Raw genomic sequence first — 17,044 nt, 5'->3', positions numbered from 1 at the left:
ACATACGAAACGAGTGTGGGCAGCGGGCGGTGGGCCTTTTGGGACGCTGCGGGTGCCGGGGCGAGCTCACAGGCTCACGACGAGGCTCGCGGCTGGGGAAGGCTGCAATATCCTCTCACGACGCAGGAACAGTACGCTGTGCGCCTGCGTGTCCTCGGATGGATAGGGTCGCTAGCTTCCAAATTCTCCAAGTGAGCATTGCCAATGGGATCGGTGCGATGAGCGAGGAGAAGCCGGGGGCAGTTGCGATGTGTGCTCGCGTGCAGAGCGTTTGGTTGGCGGCGAGGAGGAGGGGGGCGTGGAGGGCGTGATGCAGGTACCCGTTTGCTCGTGCTGCAGAGTCGTTCGGAATGCTGCGTTCCAAACACAGCGGCGTCGGTGGTGCAGGAGCTGATCGGGCTATCGATTCGCGTGGTGTGGCCGGGTAGGAGAGAGTGCAGCCGGAAGCCGGTCGTTCGCTGGTGGTGATGTCGCTGGGTGGCAGAGGTGTGGCCGGAAGCGCAGAGGGCTGCTACGCGCAATTGTGCATGCGAGCACGCGTGTGTGGCCCGGCGCGGTGGCTCAGCTTCCACTTCCACTCGACGCGCGGAGGAGCAATAGTGATGATAGATGAAGCGGCAATGGCAGCTAGTGGTTCGCGGCGCTCAATTGTCAATCTTGGAGCAGAGGAAGTCCGGGCCACGCCTCCCGGGTGCTCTTAATTTCTGCCAACCGTCGCCGGTGCACGCGACAACAGGGCGAGGGCGATCGGGAGCGGTCTCGCGCGCAGGGCGGCGGGGAAACAGGCAGGGCGGAGGCAGCGAGAGTGCGCAGCAGGCGTGAAGAGAAGAGATGGTGCAACTTGCGTTGATGACAGAACGTCCAGTCGCAGCAGCAGCGCACACCCCCCAGCATCAGGCTGCACCGCGCGCGCTCCGTCTTCATCATCCCTCGATGTTTTCTAAAGTTTCACACGCTGCTGTGCACGACCAGGGGCTCCCGAGCGTTCCTGCATGACCCGTCCAATAAGCTCCTTCCTCCAGCGATCCTCGCCCGCCGCCAGAAGGGGCCCACCTGCCAGGAACACCGCACCACCCACCATCAACTTCTTCTGTTCAAATTTGATTAGTTACCCACCAGCGAGCCTGCACACGACACGCTACGACACCGGCACCTCCAGAGCAGCATCTGCACCGGCGTTGGCCAACATCGTCGATGCATTGCCGGGTAGCGGAATGCGCATCATTGGTGACAAAACACCCCCAGATATGTTGTGATGTGCTCCATCTGCCTGCCTGCACACTTGCATCTCGCCTCTGGGAGCCGCGGTCGTGGCCAACTTCGGCACTTAGGCGCTGCCTCCTATAGCAGCCCGCCGTCGCTCCCAAGAATCCGGCCGCTGCACTCGGAGCACTCGCTTTGCCCTGTGCTGCCGAGGACGGCGGCGTGCATCATCACGCACTCCCGATGGCCTCGCTTGCGACACTATCGCCAAGCGACCCGTCCGCCCGTGCCATCGCCCTCGCATCCCTACGCCTCGAGGAGGGGGTCGAGAGCGGCTCTGCTCTGCTCTGCGATGATGATGCTGAGATCCTCGCGATTCCGCTCCCTCGCACGCACCGCGAGGTACACGATGCAGTGAGGCTGCAAATCACGACCACAACTCGCGCCACGTCGTCGTCGTCCGACGGTATTGCTGCAGCGTGCATCAACCTTGCTCGAGCTCTCGCTCGTGGTTGACAGTGCATGGCAAACGCTCCTTACTTTGCTTCAGAACCAGCCTGCTGCGAAGGCGCAACCCGTTTCATTGTCGGTCTCACCTGCGCCGCTGACGCCGAACGTTTGGAATAGATGGAGGCAGCATTGTGATAGGTGCCCCCGTAATCAACATCTTCGTGAGCGTGTATCACTCTGTTCAACTCTGCGTCTGGCCGACGCCCACAGAGCCCGCCCGAAATGGAACCTTGCATGGTCACCGCTGCTAATACTTGCCTACTTCTTCCCTCTGATCCATGCACACTTCGCAGCACTAGTTAGTTAGAGAACGGATCAGGACGTTTCGAAATGGCACACTGTATCCGTCGGCATCCATTCTGCGGTATGCCGTATGCGCTCTGACGCCCGTCTTGAACGTTCTGGAGCAACAGACGCAGCTTATAACGGCATATTGACTGTATAGCAGGCGCTTCTGCCAGTGGCCCGCGTAGTCCTGCTCGTAGGTATTATAGGGTCACATCGCTGTTACCGACTGGCGCTAACTGCCAGGGCTGAGTTGATGAACAAGAACCTGTTCTCAACCAGGCGCGGTGCTCCAACAGACTTCACAAGCGCGTGCAGTTCGCGTTTGCACCCAAACGTTCGACGATCGGCCCGTCAACGCCTCTGCCTCGAAGGAGCTCGCGTCCCGTCAGCCTGGCTCTTGAGCTCGGAGCCAGTTTGCCAGTTTGCGCCAACAAACGTCCAACGGCCTCGAGGATGGGCAACATGGATCAGTGCATATTGCATGCTGTCAGCTGAGATGCTGGGCAGAGCTGAAGTATTCCATCAATGGAATCGGTGCAAGTCACGTCAATGCCGAAGACAGTAGTGACACAGTCAAGCCAGCTTCGGGCCCAGCTGCGACGATCTGATCTTGCTTGTACTCCGCAATACCTCGGACACTGAATGACATGAAACAGTCCATCTGAGACAAGATACCACAACGACCCTTCAATGTTGAGATGAAGGCCTGGGCGACTTGCGTTCGAGACCGGCGCTCTGTTACGATGCACACGCAATGCATTGCACAGTGACGATGACCACATTTCCACTCCTCACTGCACCGTCAGTGCCGCAAACGAGCTCATTCTCGACAAATTTGAGACGCTCAGCGCTCTTAACGACGGGCAAACGATTGAACCTGAGGAACAATGTAGGACTCCGAAACGCCTTCTTTGACCAATGACCTGACGACTTTCAGTCGTTGAAAATCGTCGTCCAGCAGGCTCATTCACAGATATTCTGATGCGCAATCATGGGACCCGGTTCCTCTACGTGACTAACAATCGACTCAACATCTGACATCAATGGCAAGTGCGCGTCGCACATGACAGGCAGCCTCCAAGATGACAGCTCGTGAGGCATGGAGGTCATCACGTTGTGTGTGGCGGTGCCGATCTGCACAGCGGCAACGTATACACCACGCCCGCCCTCCTTCCCGCCGGCCTGACTCAGTCTCGATCGCAGGTGCACAGCTGAGCCAGGACGCCAATCGCCTCATCACACGAGCCATCTGTTCGGATTGCAGCAGAATTGCGCGTCAAGGAAAGGGACAAAACTTACAAGTCACGGCATGCAGTGCTGATATTGACTATATTCATGAGATGAACTTCATTCGCCTTGACCACGCAACTTGGCACTGCGCAATACAACCCCACCAGTTGCAGACCAGACCTCCGTGCCCGCGAGTCGAGCAAAGTGCAAGCTAATGCGCAAATTCACCACATGCAATGGTGCCCAGCTCTACAAGCCTGTTCGCCTCACTAATCTTTCGATTCGAACACGGCTGAAGAGACACATTGCTCGTCCCATTCCTGCGAGCTGGTAACTTTCAGCAGATCGAGGCAGAACACAAGTTCGTCGGAAGATATGTATTGCCCCACATGCTCCAATGAACACCCACCGGCCGGTACTTCCTAGCGAAAAGACAAACTATGAGGCCCAAGCGTGCATGCATATACATGCTCATGCTGCAGGCTGCGAGTCATAGCACTAGAGTGCCGAAAGACAAATCCAACCTCATTGGTCTGTGGGCAAATATATAATGTGCTCGATATTGCATGGAATTGTGAAGCTAACAAGGCCTCTCGACGGAACTAACACCTGCCATTAGGAGGATCTCACAGTGGTCGGAGATCACGTCCAATTTTCTACAACTTCACAACACACAAGAACGACTCCGTCTGTAAATGGCGACAACACGGCTATTCTCCAGTTTACCCAAGGTTGTTCGGCGCATGAACGGCCCACGCAACCTTAGACCAGCAACTCGGACGCAGCACGAACGTTTCCTGAATCTGAAGACCAGCTTTCCGGGAGTAAATTTTCGGAGAGGACACCGAGCAAACAAAGTCCGAATTTCACTTAACTATCATAGCTCTTATCTTTGTCATACTCTTCTTCGTAAGAGCATCCACACGCTGAACCAGAGCAAGACCATCATTAATGCCAAGGTCTGACAGCCAAATTGCATATTCAACTCGCCATTAGATCGCTGCGGGCATGTTGACCACCCTCTGCATGTGCCGTCGAGATTGAACGTGACGCAGATTGGAATGCATGGACCGCCTGGAGTGGGTGAGTGCAGTGGGACGCCGCTGAGCCATTGTCGTTCAACGATCGATGGTGAGATTTCTCTAACGAGAGTCGTCATTTTGAGGCGAGTGTCATCGATGGGATGAGGGACCATGACTGTGGTTGTGCTCGTAATGGTCCTCCGCGCACCATGTTTGTGCTTCTGTGGTGGAAGAGGATGTTTGTGCTGGGAATGCTCAGCCTGAGAAGTGGAACTCATATCGATCGCTGTCTGCATAATGATCATGGGTGAGATGGTTTGTTCAAGCGACATTTTCAGACATTAAATACTCATCGCTCACTAGCTATCGTGAACAAATCACAGCCCAGCTATCAACACCACCCATCATACAATATCGCAAACATCAATTTCCAGCGCAAAATTCCATAGAGCCCACCCCTCAAACCGCCGTCGGCGATGGCACTGGCGTCGGCGTAGGCGTACACTTCACCCACTGCCTCTTCTCAAACCCCGCAACCCCAGTCCTCGTTCCCATCACCTGATCCTCACCCTCACCCCTCTTCCAATTCCCACTACAATCACAAACATACTTCTGACAAATATGTCTCGGATCCGTAAAAGTACAAACAAGTCTGCAGTCCGGTTCATCAGCCTCAATTCCAGTCTGACTCTCCTCTCCCGTCACCGTCGTAGTCGTAGCCTCAACAAGACCTTTCCCACCAACCGGCGCAGCCTGCACACCCCACACAACTCTCTCAGGCAGACCCGCAGCGAAGAGCATCAAAACACCTAATCTCCAATCGACCATTCCAGCTGTGACACCGCCGGCGAGGATTGCTAGAATGCGGTCTTTGGGGTTGAGTTTCGAGAGACCGGAGTGGTGAGGTTTGTGCGCGTCCACATGGCCGTGAGAGCAACCATCGATCATTTCCAAGCACGTCCCACTGGGTGAGAAACGAGTGCAGACTGGGCCGCATTTTCCCTGGGCTTGGATGTTGGAGTCGGAGAGTTGTGCGAGGGTGTCCCCAGAGATGGCCGTGTTGGGTAGTGCGGAGGTTTGGAGCGTGGATTTGACGATAGGGCGTTGGATGGTAGAGGCCGAGGATGCGGCCGTGGTCATGGCGGACGTGGCTGGCTGCTGGACGATTGGCTGTGCAGCTGCTAGGAGTGACAGACTGCTTATGATGCAGAGTGTGGAGGTGAGGAACTGCATGTTGGATTGAATCGACGAGTGAATTTGATTGATGAGTGGATGCTCGAGATGACTGAGAGGTAGTCGATGCAGGTTCTGGAGTCAAGTCAGTACTGTGGGACACATTAATATACCTGCCTTCGACCGAGCCACAGAATCCAGTGAAGACTGCGAGGTTCGAAGGCAAACAATAGAGGAAATATTGTGTGGCACTTCTCAAGCACATATGGAATGGTGTTGCAGTAGGTTTGATTCTAGGTATACGACAGCACAAGCCCATTCGGTTCGGATCATTAGGTAACATGCGTCAAGGCAGCATCAACACGACAGCGCCTCTCCAATTTCCGCCACAAGACCTCCTTCTTCTATTCGTCACTCCATCAACGCTCGAAATAGGACGGGATCAGGAGCGTTCGTCCTCTCAGCGATCATCGAATGAGGACTTCAGACCCAGTAGAAGTCGTCATCTTGCGAAAAAGCCAGTCCATCATCGTAGTATCCGAGGAAGTGGTCATCGGCGTTGAGGTACGGCTTTTCAGTCTTCGAGGAGCTCGGAAAATACATCTCGTTGTATTCAGGAGCAGGGCTTTCACGTTGGCCGCCAACACACGAATCACACGTATCCTCGTCTTCAACTTCAGTGACAGTCGCCGTAAGTGGCCCTGACGTGGGCGACGAAATAGTGGAATCAATTTCGTCTTCGACAGTCGACCAGTCAATCCAATCATCATTATCATCAATCGCTTCCGTCTGCTCAATCAGCTCTGGAGCCTCAGCGCAGTCGCGACACCAGCAGTTCTCGGCATGGCCCATGGACAAGAACCTCTCCAAATCACACGGACTTTGAGGACGACTCTCAGGCAGTGGCACTTGCTCTGGCTCGAAGAGTTCTTGTTCGCTCGCGTAATGTTCAGCTGACCGGGCCATTTCGTCGTGATATGGGGTCCGAGGTGACGTGGCTTGCGGCCCCATTGGCAGACAGATGCCATTACCAAGCATGTGCAACCCCGGTGACGAAGGGATGTACGACGGCAGCTCACAGCATGGCGTGGTCGCGCGTGGTGTCGCAAAGAGATCGGCGAGGTAAAGAACGGATTGACCCAGACCCTGGTGATTGATGGGCCGTGGATGTTGACAATTTTCATTCGCGTGGCCAGTGAGGCTGTTGAGGTGCACGTATGGGATTTCATTGTCTGGAAGCTCGTACGGCTCTTCATCTATTGGGAATATCGGGACGCCACCACAGTCGTCCGAATCGTTCCAGCTAGGCAAGTGCTTGTGCGTCTCCTGGTCATTTCTTGTGGGCTGATGATGTGCAAGGGTGGAATCCTCGTTGAGGATCCGCCACAAGTTGGCAGCAGTTGCCAATGCCACAAGCTCTTCTGGAGGTTCGCAGGTATGGTGCTGCTGATCGATGATGTGCTTGTCTGCAGAGAGCACGGTTTGCTTGTCTTCAAGATCGCGTATGTCGGATTGGTCGATGAAAGGAGGAAGTCGGTCAGCGCATGCCGCTGTCCAAGCCGAAGACTTTGGATCTTGCAATTCTTGGTCTGATGAGTGTAGCTTGCAGCCAGTAGGCGGCAACTTGACAACAGGGGCAGATACAGAAGTCGTCAATGTTGGGAAGAATCGCGAACGTTTTCGGGGCTGATATGTGGGTGTCGGGCGCCAAACTTGAAACCTGTCCTGCTCAAGAGGTTCATCGTGCTCGGGAAGACTTGAAAGATCTGTGAACCTTGGCACTTCTCCGTTCCAGCCCCTGTCCTGCATCAAGGACGGGATGTAAGGACACCATTCAGGCACACGGAGCTGACTGAATGATCGAGTTGGAGAGAAGATTGGCCTCGCTGCTGTCAAGTAAGGGAAGTCCCTAAGATCGAGACGTCCAAAGTCGAGGACAGGTAGCTGTGGTGGAGTTGGTGGGACCTGATTCCATGATGGCCAGGTGAAAGTGAGACTTGGCTTGGGAGGCTCCGGCGTTGCATTGATGGCCGGAAACAGATGAGAAGTGGCTTTCGCATCAGCCAAAACTTGGTCAATGTCTCTGGAGAGCTGCTCGTCCAGTATCTGAGTCATCAACTTTCTCTTGTTGCGTCTGGCGTCTCGACGCTTCTTGGCCTCTTTCGTTCCTCTGCTGTTCCTGGCACGGCGGTGGTGACCAGAGACATGGTACTCGCGATCTCGAGCCATGGTGGGTGCTGGCATGGCCAACGTGGAGAAGCGATTGCCTAGTTTCCAGTAAGTAGCTGGCCTGCTGGGCTTAGATGGAAGTAGACTCACTTGAGGCACCGCGAGTATGATGGATGCTGAGATCCAGCCCTCCATCGATGCGGTCCACTTCCAAGAAGGGACGTTCACGCCGACGTTGGTGCAGGCGGGGAGGGGCATTGTGATGGCTCGGGGCAGACAAGTTGCGAAACATGTCTGGGAGGCAAGTTGAGGTGCGCCTGTGCTGTTGCGCTGTAGGGATATTGATCGCCACCGAGAAGCAATGGGTTGTGCTGTGTCTGCAGGCAAGGTAGAGTGCTCAGGATGAATATGCTGAGTGTACTAGGGATTTGTTGTTTCGGTTGGTAGGTTGCAACGAGAGACATGCGAGTAAGGACACTTCGGGACACCGAACGTGCCGTGGAGGAGGAGCATATCGGCGTGCCATGTCGCTCTTGCTCCTGTCGTCCGGTGTTGAGATCAAAGCAGGCATGATTCAGTGAATTTCGTGTTAAGGAGTCACGACCTACATCGTTCTTGCGAGAAGTGTGTGTTTTGACGATTGTCAGTTATGGTTGGCAGAGACATGCAATGTGGTCAAGACAGCTCGTAGGCCTTGGCCGCCTTTATCTTGTCGAGGAAACCTTGAAACGTCCATCCGTGCCACGAGTGCGCGTCGCGGTGACGATGCCAACTGGCTCTCAATTCGGAGCAACGGCTCCGCCGGCTGCCCATTGACTGCAAACGGCCAGTCGCAAAGCAGGATCGGTATCAAGCAGTGCTCGCTAATACCCAAAGGTGCTCTTCGCTGGTCGCTGCTATGGATTGCCAGTGGAAAGTTGAAATGCACAGGAGATGTGAAGTCTCACGTCGACTAGACTCAAAGCTCCTCCAACGGCGGTAGCGAACGGAGTTAGCTTGGTCGATGTACAGCGGAGAAGCTACGTGCACATCGTGACAGCCGTCGTTGTAAGCAAAGCTCCTCACAGCGTTGAGATAGAGATTGAATTTTCATAAAGCTCTCATCGGCGGCGCCAGTTCCGGCTCAGTGAAAAAGCACTGATAGCAAGCACGAGTGCTACCTCGGATCGATAGCGATGAATCAGTTGCTTACATATCGTCTGGGGTCGAGCAGGGTGGCCCAACATGGGTTTATCCGAGACGATAGATGCTATGCACGACATAAAAGCACAATATATCAGCACTTCACGGACTCAACACTTGAAACACACAGACCTGAAACCAAACACCAGGAAAGATGGGCCCGCCAGCGAATGATTATGCATCTCGAGAAGGGCTCGTGCAAGTATGCGAAGTGACGAGTACCATTGAGCAACCAGTGGAGCCGTGTGGAACCTGATGTCGGCGCTGGAGAGGCTCACCGAGTGGATGCCAGGCATGGAGTCTTGCACAGTGCCTGAAGATACACCAAAATTTCCAGAATATGGTGCAGTCAGAGTCGTCAAACTCAAGGGCAGCGAGGCAAATTATAACGAGACTCTGGAGATCTTCGATGCCAAGGACCACTTCACCTCTTATGTGGTGGATACCGGAGACAGTTCGCCAGTCAACGGGTCCAGAGGAAGCACCAAGATGGAATCTCTGACAGCAACATCCACGCGCGTCACTTGGAGACTCGATGTCAAAGAATTCCCTTCCCCGGAGGTTGTATCCCAGCTTCAAGAATGGCTGGTCCCTTTCATCCGCGAGAGCCATGATGAGGCGAGAAAGGTGTTGCTGAAGCAGGAGACCACAAAGTAGACTTTGGTGGTAGTGGATTAGAAGAAATCCTTTGAGGCCAGTCGTTGATGGTACACATTGGAATAAGATTTGTTTGTAGTGGGCAAGGAGCTTACGGCTCAGAACGCTATATTCTGGAAAATGTTCGAATCTTCCATAGTTCGTATGAAGTTGCCATGCTTCTCGAAGAGCTACCTGTCTCAATGTGTGAAGTACAAGTTCGGTAAGCAGGGTGCTGCGGCAAGAGAGTATGCCGCGCGAGAGAGTGAGCCTGGCGTGAGGTGCGGGGGCCCATCAGGACATGCGGCCAACAAGTTTCCGAAAGGGGGTGAGGGAGCAGAGACGGATGGAGTGTGAAGTGAAGTAGGTCGGGCCATGTTGATTATTCATGCGTGCGAAGATAGGCAGGTGAGCCGATTCGGGATGACGGCAGACTCCACCAAAGTTTGAACAAGCGGAGAAATGAGTAACCACTACCGCATTGCCGGCTCTCTCTGTCTCTCGCCAACACTCGCACTTTCGACTGTGAAGTGAACTGCCACGTGCAGCGTGCAGTGACCGGCGCTCCAGGAGTCTCCAATTACTGATCACCACCCAGCTCCTGGGGTCGCCCATCAACGACATCATCGGCCGCCGCGGGAAAACTGGCCGGCAAACAGCAAGCACTGCCATTCTGAAGCTGCTGCCATTCTGCTCACCATGACGCCGCTACACAATGGAACCGTCGCCCACGGCTCGAACGGACACCGACCGACACGTAGCACTGGACGTGTGCTGCCTGCCATCCCGCTCGCCTTCAGCAAGCCGAAACAGCAGCAGCCGCCGCATGTCCGGGCATCGGCCCAGAAGAATGCAGCTGTGAAGGCGAGCACTCCGGTCACCACTTCGCCACCAAGATCCGAAAAGGGCCAGAACGGTGAGATTGAGGAAAGAGTGATGGCGGAGGAGGCACGAGGGTCAGAGCAGCTGCCAACAGCTGGAGCCCAGCAAGAGCAAGAGCAGGACGTCCACACTCGGCCGTCAGCAGAGACACCCGTGTCAAGAGGAAGCGGCGCTGCGTCTGTGTCAAACGGAGCTACTCCGGAACCTGCGTCCAGTGAGGCGCCTTCACACATCACTCCGCTCACGAACGGCCACGCTCCTGCCTCCAGCTCCACCGGCCCGAACAGTCCAGCATCTGGGCGAAAGCCGGCAGACCGATTCGACATGCGGCCTATTCGCACGGAGCTGCCACCTGCCTTTATACCATCAGCGGAGCAGCAGACTCCGCTGTCCGCAGCATCAATGCAGTACCGGCCAGCCGCTCCACCTTATGGACATTCCGTGCACCCGAGCGCCGGCAGCATTGTCTTCGGTGGAAATGAGTCTTCTGGATCTTCCCCAGCGCCCCCACCAGGCATGGGCTCGGCTTTTATGCCACCCCCTCCAGCTCCACCGCTGGCACACAACTACAATCATGCACATCATGCTTCGGAACCACCACCTCAGCGCTACCAGAACGGACATCCGCCACCGTCGCAGCTCGCGAATAGGCAGGGTTTCGCTCCATCGCAACATGTCGCCCACCACCACACCCATGCTCCTCCGCGCTACCCCACGAGGGGAGACTTTACACCCAATGGCGTCGTCGCAGCAAACGGCTATGGGCCACGATCACGTTCTGGCTCGCATGCATCATCACGAGCGGGTATCGATCTGCAGTCGCCCATTGGGCTCGACCAGAGCATCGATAGCGCTAAAGCAATTTACCCTGACCACAAATCTACTTTCGGAAGCAGGAATATCCCACCTCCCTTCCCACACCACATGGGCCCTCCGCCACCCAACTTCCACCATCCAGAGATGGCTGCTGGCTTGGAGAATGCGGAATCGATGCGTGATCATGTAACATCGCAATTTCGCAATCCTGCGTTCGCTGATTGCCACATTCTGGTGTCTGAGGAGGAAACGTCCACTCACCTCGAGCTGGATGGCCACAAACTTATACTGGCACGCAGTCCTCGATTGTCCGAGATCATTCGCAACAACGTAGCGCCGACGTTACCTCAATCAAAATCACAGCTGAACGTTCCGCTGAGTGGACGTTATGTGCGAATCAGCCCATTCGTGGACTCTGTTCGCTACCTTTACGGTGGGCCATTGCCGCCTTTCGATCTGTACAATTTGGGCCCCAACACCACTGGCGAAGATCGAGTGGAGGTTGCCTTGCAGTACATTGCTACTGGCGCTTGGCTCAACATCCATGCAGTGGCTCAGCGTGGTGTTGAGATTGCGGCGCTCCATGTGCAATGGGACACCATCACATCCATTCTTGCGTTCGCACTTGACGGAGGACTGGGGCAAATGTGGCCAATCGAGGATGGCAGTGAGGAGAAGACGAGCACGTGTTCGAGTGACTCCTCCTCGACGAAGCCGGAAGCTGGTGGATCACCGACCTACGAACCTCACTCCTCGGCTCTGCTTGCACGGGCGCTCGAATTCGCTGCCCACAACCTCCCACCGAACTTTTACATCGATTCCTCCGCACCTCAGTCTCCCTCCTTCCCCCGCCTGCCAGTGTACGCACACCAGCATGAGAGCAAGTCATCAAGATCAGACCCCCGATTGAGCAAAATTCGATTTGGAGAAATGGCCAACGATGATCACCAGCGCCCATCATTTGCGACCACTGCTGTATCATCTGTACTACTTTCACTCCCGTTTCCCCTGCTCAAATACTTGCTGGAGCACCCTGCACTCGCTGGTCGTTTGGGAGCCGACACTGTGGGCAGCATCATGCGCCAAGTTGTCAATGAGCGTGAAGTTCGTCGACATAAAGCGCTGCGAGCCCGCGCTCTCGGTCGCGATGACGGGACTTCGGAGAATCAGCAAGTGCAGAATTTATACTGGGAAGAATCTGTGGAGCCATCGCATCACACACGCGCGGGCTTCCGGCTGTCGCGTCGAAGACGTGGCATCGATACTCCCACCAGCTCTTCCGATGCCGATGTCGCTAAATGAAGCGTGGGCATTCGGTATGATTCAGATCGATCAGCGTACTTTTGCTTTGGTTGTTTTCCAGGAGAGGCAAAAATCTCGAGCGTGTTGTTTTGTGGTGCATAGCAAGCGAGTGGCGTTTCAGCGATGGGAATGAAACAAGTCTTTCGCGCTTGGGAAAATGAGAAGATGTTTCTTACATGCTTTTCGCGAGGCGCTTTTGGTCGGGGGAAATGTCTCTTACGTGCATATGGGGAATGAGCTGCTTGAGAAAAAATCCGGACGCGTGGCGTTGGTGGAACATTTTGGAATAGGACATGAGGGTGCTGCTTCGACACATTTCGGACGAAGCCTCATGATGAATGAGAGCGATACACGATGGGCTTTGCGTCGGTCTCTCGTTACCGACTCAGCTGATCTGGGAGTGATTGAACGGGTGAATCTCTGGAATTATAGCCTGGGCCTCGCAAGTTTGTCAATGGCACAACAACCAAGAATTTTCGAGCTTCAAAGGCTAATGAAAAAGCGCAAAAGGGCTGGGAACGGCTGGTAGCAGAGATACATAGTACTGCATATACTAACTACAACCCCACAAGGCGTCCTCTACTGTTTTGCGCCCCATTTACTGACGTCTCTATTCTTTCTTACAACTCATCATGACCAGCCTGTTGTTGCGTCTTCAAAACCTCGACGCCACAAACCGCGGGCGTCCCCACTTCCATTCTATACACACATTTCTCCTCCTCCATGATCTTCCAGATCTCGTTTTCTTCACTACAGGCCAGAATCACCGTCGTGGAGCGATTGGGTCCGTTCCAGCAATGCTGACCATTCTCGTGCTTCATTGCGATCCTCTCGCCTCTGCCCAGACCTTTGCCGTTCGTCGGTAGGTCCTCGTCGACGGTGATCGTTTCGATTCGGTTGTAAGAGCCCATATTCGTGCTTCCGCCACCCTTTTTAGATTTCTGACTCGTGCGACCCATGAAGCAAAATTCGTAGGTGTATTCGCCAGAGTCTTTGGAGACGCAGACATCTTTGAGTGCGCGGAAGACATCGTCGGGGCCGAAATGTCTGGCGAGGTCATCGGTGTGCTCGGTTTGAGACTTTTTGGAGTCTTCGAGGGCCTTGTTGGCGGCTGTGAGTCGTTCACGGGCTTCGGTGACTTTTTTGGTTTCGGTGCCGGAGGAGGCGGCGTTGTTTGCGAGGATGCCGTTGTCGATCAGGGTTTGGCGGAGGTCGTGGAGTTTGTTGTCCACGAAGGAGCGGATGGAGGGTGGGAGGTAGCTTGTGAAGGAGTAGACTGGGATGTGGTTAGCTTGGAGTCAAGTGATGGGAAACAGGGAGAGGGCCACTTACGAATATCAGTCTCGCTTTCCTCCTCAACGTACTGGTCCCAGTCGAGACCATTCTCAGAGTCCGCCTTGATGAGCTCCTGCATATCTCGCTCTTGGGCGTCGTTGGGCTCTGCCGCAAGAGTGTAGCTCGCAGCGTAGTCTTCCCAAGCTCGGACGGCCCGCTTGACACCCTCGTCGTTAAAATTAGGGTTGTATTCCTCCTTGAACGTCGTGAGCAGACTCTCGAGCTTCTTCAGCCTGTCGCGGTTGAGCGAGAGCTCGGCTCGTGTCCGGACCAGGTTATTCCTCAATTCGTCCATTCTCGTGCGTGCGATTTCGATGAGCTGGCTCAACTTGCCACCCTTGCCAGGACCAGCCTTGACAGTCTTGCCTGCTTCGCTCCGTTGTACGTCCTTCAACTCTTGCTCCATGCTCTTGGCTTTAATCTCAGCTGCCTCGACCTCTGCTTTTAGACTCTGCAAGCGATCCTCAACAGCCTTCCGTAGTCGCTGTGCCTCTTTAACCAGTTCCGCTCGCTTCTTGTTGGCAGCATTCAGGCTTTTCGTCCTTGCCTCGTCATGCTTCCTCCACTCCTTGCCAATCTCTGCACATTTATCCTGGCATTTGACAATGCCTTCCCACTCCTCGCTGCCATCGCAGCACAGCTCATAATCGCAGATCCCATCGTTCACGTTGGTGAAGGGAACATAGCTCGGTCTATGTCCTTTATTCTTGCAATAGAAACCAGGTAAAGCATTCGAAACATTCGGAGGGTTCTCGAGTGTGTGGGGAGATGATGAGGATATGTGGGCACATGCGGCGGTCCCTGGCTCGTCTGACCCATCCGGGCAGTCGCAGTAATCGTCATTGACTTGAGCGAAGGAGAGTGTGACAGAGGGGTTTGTGATGCATTTGAATGTGGTCGTGTCTTCGTAGAATTTGGCGACTGGACATGGATGTTAGTTTAGCAGTTCAATGGCTAGGAGAGAGACTAAGATGGACTTGTTGGACGTACAATCCGGACCTACTCCACGTGGGCGAGCGGCATGTGAAAAGGCGACACATTCGAGGGCCACCAGGGCCACGGCTGCACCTCTCATGTTTGCTCGCGAATTGTCTAAACGGAAGGGAGGTGAGCAGCGAAGACGATCGAGGAGCGGTGTTTCTGGACAGCTTGCATCCCAGCAAGTGAGCCGAGTCGCCAAGATTTCTGGGAGAAGGCGGTGGTCTCCAGTCTGCTCCCATTTGTGCTCCACAACATCCATCCTCCTCCACATGTACATGCACAAAACGAGCCCATTCGGCAACACACGCAGGACGATCACGCATCATACGCGCCAGACGCCCGTAGCCAGCACACCAGTATGCACGTCTCATTGGCGTTCCTCACTGTCGACCACCACCGCCGGGAGTGTCTCCGAGAGCGATGGTGCTTGTTGAATGGTTCAGGTCTCGCTGGAGACGCGATGAAGCCATGTCGCGCACCAGTCTCCACTGTGATGCATGGCTCGCTCCTGCTGGGTGAAACTTCCCTGCGTATAATGCAGGACCGCCATTTCTGCCTTTGCATCTCATGACTTCCACGCTTCTTCGTCACTTCACACACCTCTCATTGCAGCTGCTGATCTCTACATCCTCCGTCTCCCCATCGGCGGCAGAATCATGGCATTGCTCAAGGCTCTAGGAGTTGCGCTCATAGCGCTCATCACCTTCACTACTGCAGATGTGTCGCAATGCGTGGGTGCTTGAGTACGACAACTCACCCAAGATCTACTGACTGTCCACTAGTGCCGTAACCTTGAGAACAAACTGGGAGCACAATCCTTCTACGGCCACAACGACACTGATTTTGCCGTTCAGAACACCCGCTGGTCGACCAATGCTCGCCTCAATCCAACCTGTATCATCAAGCCACATCATGCTGAGCACGTTGCCCAAGCTGTGACTGTTCTGGTGGAGGGCGAGTGTGAATTCGCCATCAAGGCTGGAGGTCACACGCCTTGGTCTGGAGCGAACAGCATCGACCATGGTGTTGTCATTGATCTCTCTTTCCTCAATCGCACAGCTTTGTCGCCCGACAGAAGCTTCGCTCGACTCGGCGCTGGAGGTACCTGGGGCCATGCCTACAATCAGCTCAACGGAAGCGGAGTGGCAATCCCTGGCGGTCGAGTCAAGACTGTAGGTGTAGGAGGTCTTGTGCTGGGCGGTGGGTATTCGTGGCTCACTCCCAAGGTTGGGTGGGTCGCGAACAATGTTCTCAACTACGAGATCGTGCTCGCCTCGGGAGAGGTAAGGAACGTCAATGCTAGTAGTGACAGTGACCTCTTCATGGCATTGAAGGGCGGCGGCAACAACTTCGGCATCGTCACCAGCTTTGACATTGCGACTTTCAAGCACGACCAAAAGATCTGGGGAGGGTTTTTCGCACTTCCCGCAACGGATACAAACACGACCTTTCAGTCCTTTCAGCAGTTTGTCGAAAAGGTGGCCGAAGGAGATGATGACGCTTCGTTGGTGGCTCTCGAGTTTGTGCACACCAAAACTTCATCCCAGGACCAGATCATCAACTGGGTATCCTCGATTGATGCAGTCGATGAGACTTCGGCACTATGGGCCTACGATCCTCTTTTCTCAGGGAACAAACTGGCGAACAGCACGGGCTGGACGACGTTCGCTGATTTTCCAAATAGTATTCCGCCGGTTGCTCGGTGAGATTTTCTCCAAACTCTCTCATGACGCGATCTAACCTGAGCAGGGTCACATTTGCAACCGTGACGGTACAGCCGATGGCCATTGACTCTGTACCCGTACTCGAGAAGATCCACCAGATTACGCGGGATGTCTACGAGACGCTGAGCCATGTTCCGGATCTGACCTGGGATGTTCAGTACGAGCCACTTCCGCGTGCTTATGATGACCGCGGGCTGGTCGAAGGCGGCAACATCATGGGCTTGAATTACACGACCAAGAGCTTAGTAATTGTGTTTCTCATGCCATTGTGGTGAGTGTGTTGCAAACGTGTATGCGACACAAGCTAAAGGCAACCGCAGGGAAGATGCTCGCTTCGACAACGAGGTCAATTCTGCTGTTCAGAAGTGGCTAACTCTGGTCCAAACATACATCGCTGTCCACGATGTCGGCTATCCTTTTGAGTACCTGAATTACGCAGCACCATTCCAAAACCCGCTTGCAAGCTATGGAGCGCACAACTTGCAATTCTTGAAAGAAGTCAGCAAGAAATATGATCCGGACCAAATCTTTCAGCGGCTCGTGCCTGGCGGCTTCAAGCTCAATTGAACATCGTCATCTGATGATTTGTTG

The 17,044-nt window shown here is 54.6% G+C and overlaps 6 protein-coding genes across 6 annotated transcripts; 3 read left to right on the top strand and 3 right to left on the bottom strand.

The window, feature by feature from the left end:
- Positions 1–4,712: 4,712 nt before the first annotated feature.
- RHO25_003092 (uncharacterized protein) lies at positions 4,713–5,486 on the bottom strand (the record flags this gene model as incomplete). The annotated part of the gene is made up of 1 exon (XM_023598618.1): positions 4,713–5,486. The coding sequence occupies one exon, from the start codon at positions 5,484–5,486 to the stop codon at positions 4,713–4,715; it is 774 nt and encodes a 257-aa protein (XP_023455149.1).
- Positions 5,487–5,909: 423 nt separating this feature from the next.
- RHO25_003091 (uncharacterized protein) lies at positions 5,910–7,853 on the bottom strand (the record flags this gene model as incomplete). Its single annotated transcript, XM_023598617.2, has 1 exon — positions 5,910–7,853. The coding sequence occupies one exon, from the start codon at positions 7,851–7,853 to the stop codon at positions 5,910–5,912; it is 1,944 nt and encodes a 647-aa protein (XP_023455152.2).
- A 1,218-nt stretch (positions 7,854–9,071) lies between these two features.
- Positions 9,072–9,434, top strand: RHO25_003090 (uncharacterized protein; the record flags this gene model as incomplete). The annotated part of the gene is made up of 1 exon (XM_065602348.1): positions 9,072–9,434. The coding sequence occupies one exon, from the start codon at positions 9,072–9,074 to the stop codon at positions 9,432–9,434; it is 363 nt and encodes a 120-aa protein (XP_065458420.1).
- Positions 9,435–10,112: 678 nt separating this feature from the next.
- On the top strand, positions 10,113–12,413 carry RHO25_003089 (uncharacterized protein; the record flags this gene model as incomplete). The annotated part of the gene is made up of 1 exon (XM_023598616.2): positions 10,113–12,413. The coding sequence occupies one exon, from the start codon at positions 10,113–10,115 to the stop codon at positions 12,411–12,413; it is 2,301 nt and encodes a 766-aa protein (XP_023455764.1).
- Positions 12,414–13,033: 620 nt separating this feature from the next.
- RHO25_003088 (uncharacterized protein) lies at positions 13,034–14,823 on the bottom strand (the record flags this gene model as incomplete). The annotated part of the gene is made up of 3 exons (XM_023598615.2): positions 13,034–13,689; positions 13,746–14,669; positions 14,739–14,823. The coding sequence occupies 3 exons, from the start codon at positions 14,821–14,823 to the stop codon at positions 13,034–13,036; spliced, it is 1,665 nt and encodes a 554-aa protein (XP_023455146.1).
- A 562-nt stretch (positions 14,824–15,385) lies between these two features.
- On the top strand, positions 15,386–17,020 carry RHO25_003087 (uncharacterized protein; the record flags this gene model as incomplete). Its single annotated transcript, XM_023598614.2, has 4 exons — positions 15,386–15,460; positions 15,512–16,431; positions 16,479–16,724; positions 16,774–17,020. 4 exons carry the CDS (start codon positions 15,386–15,388, stop codon positions 17,018–17,020), a joined length of 1,488 nt encoding a protein of 495 aa, XP_023455758.1.
- Between the last annotated feature and the right edge of the window lie 24 nt (positions 17,021–17,044).

This window comes from Cercospora beticola, chromosome 2 (assembly GCF_033473495.1).
Source record: "Cercospora beticola chromosome 2, complete sequence".
Taxonomy (NCBI): Eukaryota; Fungi; Ascomycota; class Dothideomycetes; order Mycosphaerellales; family Mycosphaerellaceae; genus Cercospora; species Cercospora beticola.
This window is presented reverse-complemented; position numbering and strand designations above follow the sequence as displayed.